At 42.0% G+C, this 8,695-nt stretch overlaps 1 protein-coding gene across 12 annotated transcripts in view; it reads right to left on the bottom strand.

Moving 5' to 3' along the window:
- Positions 1-8,468, bottom strand: part of BNC2 (basonuclin zinc finger protein 2) — a 416,429-nt gene extending 407,961 nt beyond the window's left edge. For 9 of the 12 annotated variants that reach the window (XM_044757044.2, XM_044757043.2, XM_044757042.2 and 6 more), the window contains exon 1: positions 8,319-8,451. In XM_044757044.2, coding sequence (XP_044612979.1) covers positions 8,319-8,321 — 3 coding nt within the window. In that variant the 5' untranslated portion in view covers positions 8,322-8,451. Of the gene's footprint in view, positions 1-8,318 lie in introns of all 12 variants that reach the window. The other 3 variants (XM_044757040.2, XM_044757045.2, XM_044757047.2) reach the window with 3 other exon arrangements.
- Positions 8,469-8,695: the final 227 nt, after the last annotated feature.

Genomic DNA, 8,695 nt, shown 5'->3' on the forward strand with positions numbered 1-8,695 from the left:
TTACAACTCAACAATAAAAGGACAAATAGCCTAAATGAAAAATGGGGAAAAGATTTAACTGACATTTCTCTGTTATACAGAGAAGATATACAAATGACCAATAAGCACATGAAAAGATGGTTAATTAGCCATCGGAGAAATCATTAGCTATCAGGGAGATGCAAATTAAACCACTTTACACCCACTAGGACGGTTAAAATTAAAAGACAATAACAAGTTTGGAGAGGATGTGGAGAGATTAGAAAACGCACACACTTTTGGTGGGAATGTAAAATGGTACAGCTGCTTTGGAAGACAATTGGCAGTTCCCTCAAAAGGTTAAAGATAGAGTTACCAGATGACTCAGCAATTTCACTCCTAGGTATATTCCCAACAAAAAATGAAAACACAATACTCGTACACAAATGTTCACAGCAGCGTTATTCATAGTAAGCCAAAAGTGGAAACAACCCAAATATCCATCATTGGATGAATGGAAAAATAAAAGGTGCTATAACCACAGAATGGAATATTATTAATTGTACATTTTAAACGGGTGAATTGTATTGTCTGTGAATAATATCTCAATATAGCTATTAAAAATAATAAACTGCTATGATTATATAGTCCTATCAAATAAAACAAAATGTTCCAATTGGAAAGAAACTTAGAAATTACCATACTCACTTGTTTTACAAATGATGGAACGGAGGCTCTCCAACCTAGGTGGAATGGAACAGGGCCTGTCTCCAAACCCCGCCCCGGGGCTGTTCTCACTCTGGAGTAGACAATGGTGCAACTGCCTTCCAACGTGTGGTCAGCGGGCTGCACTGCGATCCTGACAGGATGGAGAATAGCGAGTAGCTCCTGCCATGTATTCCGTTGAATTACCACATAGCACTGGCCTATTTTCTAGGTTTTTCTTGGCGGGGGGGTCAAGGGGAGGTGCGTGTATAATGATAGCCTCAAAAGTCCCTCTTTCCTCTTCCAGTTCTCCCAACACAAACCATGATGAACGGGAATAGGACTATTAGAAGGGAGAAAGTTTACATACCCTTCCCTTGTCTGTGGGAAGGCCACCAGGTCACCTCAGATGATCAAGGCAGATTCCCCTTATTATACAGAACTTGCACCCAATGGCCAAGAGACTAGATCGTGGCCCTAGGCTGGCTGGGCACTTGGCTGTCAATTACTGAATAGGCTTCCCTACAGGGGAACATCCCACCTGAAGGAAGGAGTATGAAAAATAGCTCATCTCTCTTCTTTGAAACAAAGATAACTTAACCCATTAATACATTTACAAGACACCATGAAAAGCTTACCAGCGAGGCTTTCCAATACTGCTATTAAAAAGTTAGCCTTGGCTAAAAAAGGTAGGGTCAAGTAAAAATTATAAATCACTTTACAGGCATTTGGTAATAAATCATTAATATATTTGCAAAGTTAATGGAGAGCCCCAAAAGAGTTCGGTAAACTGAAAAATTATTTAAATTAGAAAGACAAAAATATTTTAATCTCCCTGGGTAACAAAGATTTTCCTAGTTAAAAAAAATAATAAACGAACTTTTGGGTAAAGAGAAATGAAGGTATTATAGTTTACAATTTTCTACTCAAATATTTGAGAATTCTTAAAAAAGTAATTCGATGAATCTTCTAAGATGTTGAGGTAATATTTTCCAACCTGCACATATTTATCTTTATTATGATTTGAAAATGATCCAATGATATTTTTTTTTTCCTTTACTTTGAGGCAACAAGGCAAATGCATTTCTAAAACTGCAAGCGATAACACCAGACTATGGTAGAGGGAAATCAAAAGGGGAAAATAGTAGCACAGGAAAATTAATAGGCTACATTATTTTTACAGATTTTAAAACATATATACATCTATGAAATATCTCAATTCTTTTCTAGGTATGTAAGAATTAAGATAAATTGCTAATAGATCCACTGATACACATGATTCAGTCAGTATAAAAACATAGTTACAATACACTAAATAGTCACCAGAAGTATTTTTTATCCTCTGAAAGATTAAAAAATGAAAATAAGACTTTTCACTGCTGTCAAACCTATTCAATTTTCCCCTCAAATGAAGTTTAGATGAAAACAATGTGACTGACAAGCTCCGCACAGGCAGATCTTGGCAGCCCTCAGCTCTGTCTATCTCCTTGGCCTGTTAAGCAAAATTCCTTCACAAACTGTTGGTCTTTGCAATAACTCCTACAAAGCTCATTACTGCCAGCGTCGGCCTATCCCCCGTGTTGTGCATTTATCCCCAGGATGCATATCAACATGTGGCACATGTCCTTGACATGCACAGAAGAGCTGCACCCCAGGACAGCAGCATGCACGACAATAGTGTCAACTCTTACTTCTTTATGGTTGCTGGGATGTAACCGAGAAATCTAATAACTGTGACAGTGGGGCCTTTCGGTTTTTCCTTGCCTTTCCAGACAGTGAAGCTGCACAGACACTAATGAAAGGTTAAATGAATAGGAATAGTTGACAAGAGGTACAATAAAGAAGGGGCTTGGTAATCCACAGACACTGAGCAGAGATCCTTGGCTCAAGCAGAGAAAGGACAGCACATCGTCGAGTCACAATATTTAAAACAGCTTGCTATACACAGAGGCTTTTGTGTCTGGGTACACGTCTGGCTTTGGACTAAAAAAAAAAAAAAGATACTGAAAAGGAATTTCAGCATGGGGCACTTTGGCAAATGTAAGGTCATAATAAGAGAAAAATGTTTTGTGTGGGTTGTTACATCTTTGTACTAAACACAAAAAAGCAGGGACTATGAACTCATGAACCACAAGTTCCAAGACAATACTGTACATTTTGACAACTATTAAATACTGTATCTAGAGGGCTGGCTTGATGCGATTCCCAGTGGTAAGATATACATGCAGTGACTCATTTAGCAATTCCACGTTCTGCCTTCCTTGTAGAAGAAATCCTGATACTCATCTTCGAGTTTTATAGTCAAGTTCTATTCTTTAGTTAATGTGATTTGTTACAAATACCACCAAAACTCTCAAGCCATTTTCCACTCATTGCAAAACTTCCCTGCAGTTTACTGCAAGGAAACTGAATTTATCATTCGAGCAATGTGTAAAGCATACGGCAAACTTTCTATAATTTCAAGAGCCTGCAATAGTGAAAGATCCTCAACTAGAATTCTTAATTACTGAAGTTATTTTTTTCCAGCGCCCTTCTCGCTGCACCTTAAGGAAGACTGTATCCCTTAGGGAAGTGATTTTAAATTATAACAGCAAGACTACTGCAATCACCAAGAAAAAAAAATGCTCCAGAACATCAAGGGAAAAATAAAGCAAAAAGAAAAAAAACTTGACATTGTTTAGGTATAGATTTTCCTTAAAAGAAAATAAGTTATGACTCTGCTTGGCAAAACCTTAAAAAATGACATATCTGTAAAATCGTTCCTATGCATATGTATGAGTTACAATATAGCTTCACAATAAATGGTAAAAATGTAGTGAGAACATGTTTTAAAACAAGGCAGTCTCTTTGAACAGCCAAATTAAATTATAGCTGAACTCTTGCGTGTACTGAGGGTTCTAATAAGCAACAAATAAAGACTTTTATTGGCTAGCGACATAATGAGAGCTACTGTGCAAGAACTTAAAAAAAGAGACAAATCTGGGTAGTTTATCTCACTGGATTATACTATTTACTTAAATGGTAAATAAGTTTGTCCAAAGTGATGCTACTAAAAACTAGTATATAAATATTAAAGAGCAATTATGATCAATGGCTCTTTAAAGTAAACATATCACAAATTTTAGTGGAAAGACTGATAAACAAATGTGAAATTAAACAACAGATATTGAATTTAATACCACTTAAGTTCTATTCCTTTAAATTTAACTTATTTATGGACTCCTAATGTTTCAGCTTTATAAATGGTTTACTATATATGCTTCTAACATGGAGCATTTATTTTAAAGGCGTTTTCTTGCCAGGGTACGGCAGTTACATGTAGAACGACTTCAAAACCATGATTTACAGAAAGAAGGCTGTCCTGAGTGAACTGCAAGAAGGTACCCCCTCCTCACTGGGTCGGTAGGAAGTCAGCTCTAATAGAACTTTGAAGGTTGGCCTCCTAACAGGACTCCTTTAGTTGACAAAAGGACAAACAGTTCTCAGGAAACCAAAACAGATTTAAAAATGTCTTTGCTGCATTTTGCTTGATCTTCAAATCATCTTAAAGGTAGAACCCAAGAAACCTTAGCTGCTTGACTGTTCTTGTAGAAAGTTCTGTTTCTATCACAGCTGAAAAAAGGAAACTACAATAGCCACCTCTACGAGTAAACACTAAGCCAGTATTCATGATCTATCCTTTTTCTGCAACATTCTGATTGCTGGGCTGCTTTTTTTTTTTTTTCACCCTTAAGTATATCTAATAAAATCACGAGGCTCCCTCTAGCTCTTCTGAGAGGAGTTTACTAACCAATGAACCAATGATCCTATGTAATTCCCATGCAACAGGCAAGACTGGAGGAGGCTGCCGCCCCTTCCACAAGAAATGTTGTTTTCAACTGTTTCTTGTAAGGATGTAGATGGTAAATGAGATCATCTGCAGAGGAATTCAGAAAGCACCACTCCTTATAGCCACATCAAGTTCAGCATCTCTTAATCGCTTCCCACCTAAGCTTTATACACAAAATTCTATAGTGAAACTTTAACCTGTTTAAATTACGTACACGTTCCCAATTTAGATTCATCCGTCTTGCTAAAATTAATTTTAATCTCAAAACACAAATAACATGCGTGAATATCTACAGAAATTCAAACCTGTAATCTGCTACAGTTTTAAAAACCCGTATTTAAATGCAGAATCTTGAACATTTTTTTTTAAAAAAAAACATTTTCTTGACAGTGTATCTGTGGAGTTTACGTAAAACAAAGATGCTGACAGTAATTTGTAGAAAACATTTCCATGTACCATAATATTTATACACAACACTGGTAATGACGTTTTTATTGTTTAATCTTTTCTGCTATTCAGTATTGGCTATTTTGGGATTGTAGTTATTTAGAAGACTATAAATAATATGGTTGAAATATGCCATTGATATTTAGTCTATCTTATAATAGCCATAAAAGCCACACAGTCGACTGGCAAATCATTTCAAATAAGTAAATAGGAAAAATGCTAAATCCAACTCATACTCCCTAGGACCATCTTTCAAATACTTAAGGAACATTTAAAATGGTGCGGAACTTTAACTCTAAAATTAAAAATAAAGGGAACCACTAACTTCAAGTCATCACCTATTTTGGACTGCCTTAATCTAAGAAATATTCCCAGGAACAACAACAAAAAGGATAGCTCCCTCCACTCCCCAGCCCCCGCCCCTTTCTGAGCCAGTGTCCAATTTCTTCTTTTCTGAACAGCTGTATTATCCAACTTAAGTTGCTCTGCTAATTTCAGTCCCACAAGGACTAACTTGGAAGGCAAAAAAATACAAGAAAAGATCAATTTGCTGGGAAAGATCAAATGAGAAAACTGTGGGGACAGCACCAGGTCAGCGTGTGGAGAACTAAGCAGACCTGTTCTTCATTAACTGCGGCTCTCTGGGGATGTCACACACTACCTGTCCGTGGGCTTTATTGAACCGCCTAACCCGCCTCTCTGTTCCATTCTTCTGGGCCCAAGTGAATCATATCCTGCTGCTGACAAGTTAGCAGGGGACTGCGGCTGCAACATGAAAGTACTTTTCTTTCTTGTCTAAATCAGGCAGATTTTTGAAAAGACGACACAGCATTGACTCGTGACATGGCAAGATGAAACGAGAGGTCTGGGCCGGTCTTGGAGCTGTGCAGATAAAAGTAATCAAATGACACTCCTGGAATGCAAATTGGCATTCTTGACTGCAGCAATTGCACAACCATGAAACATCCCTGACAGCAAGCAAGATTAGGACAAAATGTTATGTAAAGCACTGAACTCAAAAACTCTCACTTGAAAATTCAAACTGTAACACTTACATTTTAATACAGCAATAGTCAGCTCTGCTTTTGTCTGCTTCTTTTTGTAATCACATATCCCTGCCTGACAGATATCTTACATTTCAGGTAGAAAAAAAAAGAAAATCAGGTATGGGGAACGTACAACCGCTAAGAATATTTTCTTAATATTTATTTTCAAACATCACGTGACGTAGGTTCTTTTTCAAAGTCTTGCATGCAAACAACACCGAACTTAATATTCTCAAGGAAGGGAAAAAAGACAGTTTTAGGCTTTTCTCACAAGATCCTCAGACAGAGTTTACATTCAGGCTCAGGATTACTTCCCTCAGAGATAGTCCTGTACTTTGCTAAAGTGATTGGCAATCTGGATTTTAAATACTCGGCTCTCCGGGAACAGAAAGAGTGGCTACAACTAAGAACTTCATTGAGCAGTTTAAATGAAACAGCTACAAGTATAACATAAAACACAGATACCCTGTAAAGGTTCACAAGGGATTTCTGGGGTGATTCCAAAGGGGAAAGGAAGTTCTACTAACTTGTACAAAATCTCACTACTCTTGCGTGCGTCTTCAGGTCAGACACACTAATAGTGCCAGAAATAAATTCCCCCACTTACAGCATGTACGTGTGTGCACTTACATCTGAAACTGCACAATACAAAGCCGTGGATGACAAATGGGCTTAGCCACTGTTCAAAATGATTAGTATTTGGGGATAGATATGTAGACAAACAGTATACAGGCTGGGGGAAAAGGGCAGAAAAATCCTACCTACGACTGGCTTTTACAGTATTCTTGTGTTAAATGCCGCTAGAAGAAAAACTCTCAAGCGCTAAACAGATACATTTAATATTTTGCTTTGACGCCTCCACTTAAACACAGGTTCCAACCATTGCAACTGTCCACAAAGGACATAAAAAATAATAAAACAGGCCACTTTTTGCCACTTTAATCCTGGGTACACGGATAATTTTATGATGTCTTTTGTACATCAGTTTTACAACAGCTTGACTCTAGGGTAAATGGGAACCACCATAAATCGCACGCTGCTTTCAAAACCACTTTAATTTCTGTCAGCGTTACTGTAACCACAGTCTTGGGCGCACGCTACTTTTTTTTTGTGTGCCTGCATTTGACAGTCGCATCTCCTACACTCCAGTCATGACTTTGATCACTGAAACAAGAGATGTCACATTAGGGGGAAGGGAAGAGAAAAAAATGCCAACCCGCTATCTCCTTTTTTCTTCCATATTCTATCTACATGCGGAACACAGTATATCAAAACCCCAAGTGGGGGTAACAACAGCACTGGGTGGCAGCAAGCTAAAAGGAAGGGAGTGGTCCAGCCCCATTTCTAACAAATCACTTGCCCGAAAGAGGACAGAGCACTCATCACCAGCGAACTAATTGCACGCTGCCTCGCTGCAGAGAAGCCGCTTCGAGAAGCGCGGTTGTGCTGGAATCTCGCTTCGTAAAGCCTTCCCACCTCCTCCACCACTTGCACTTGGAACTCTTTTCAATCTCAGCCTCACTTCACAAGGGATTTCACCTAGGTTTTCTTCGCTTTTTTTTTTTTTTTTTTAATTCTGCCCCCTCCCCAGGCCCCAAATGCCACCCTGCAGTCAATGTGTAAGTAAAACAATTCGGCTCCTTTAGAATTGCACCTCAAAATCTCTCCCTCTCGGGCTTATTTTTCTGCCCTACATTTTCCATAATCTTTAGAAAACCTCCAGGAGCACTTCCTACATTTTCTGCATTTGCAAAGGGAGGTTTCCCAAACGTGCGGGAGAGGGGAGAGGAGAGCGAAGGTGCCGGGGACCGGTGGCCGCGTCCCCGCGGCGCGGCGCACCAGCGCGCCCCGGCGCCCGCGCCCCGCCGCCGCTCCCTCACTCGCGGGCAAGTTTTAAAAGTTGCCGTGGGTCCCAAACGCCCTGCACTCCGCCCTGTGCTCCCGCCCGCGCTCCATTCATCCCGCCTGCCTTCCGCCCTGTGCCCCCCGGCCGGTCCCCACGCCCTGGAGCCTCCCGCTCGCCGCCGCTCACCTTTGCCGGCAGCCGCGCGAGGGGGGGCGACCTTCGCGGGCCCCCTGCCTCCCACCCCCTCCCACCTGGAGCTCTCCTCGGAAACTTGGGCCAAGTTCAGGGAAGGTTTCGGGAGCACGGCAGGGGCCAGGGTGGACTGGGGCGCTCCTCTCCTGCCCGCCCCCCTCACCGCCCCCCTGCACCTCCCGCCGCTGCCCTGGAGGGTAACACGGCCCCCGGGCGGCCCGGGGGGCGCGCGGGCGCGGGGCTCCTGTCCTACGAAGTCTAGAATAAAAAGCAAAGGAGGGTGGAAACTTCTTACCATCTCGGCATGCTGGTTGTCAAGTGCAGCCCCCGCCTCTTGGTCTCCTCTTAGCGGCCGCGCCTGGACCAGCCCCTCGGCCGCCTCTCGCTCCTCCGTCTCGGCCTTTCTTTCCCTCCCCCTCCCGATTTCCTCCGGGCCGCCGCTCTCGCCGCCTCCGCCTCTCCCCGCCCGCCCGCCCGCCCGCGCGCGCCCTCGCCGCGGCCCCTCGGCGCTCAGGTGACTGATTTACACCCGCGCCCAGGGTCGCCCTCGCTCCCTGAGTCGGAGCCTGCAGAGTTCCCCCCGGCTCCTCGCGACAAAAAAAAAAGAAAAGAAGGAACGGACTGTCCCGGGAGGGGGCTGCTGCGGGGGGTGGGAGGGGAGGGACCGGCGGC

This window comes from Equus asinus, chromosome 23 (genome assembly GCF_041296235.1).
Source record: "Equus asinus isolate D_3611 breed Donkey chromosome 23, EquAss-T2T_v2, whole genome shotgun sequence".
In the NCBI taxonomy this organism is placed as follows: Eukaryota; Metazoa; Chordata; class Mammalia; order Perissodactyla; family Equidae; genus Equus; species Equus asinus.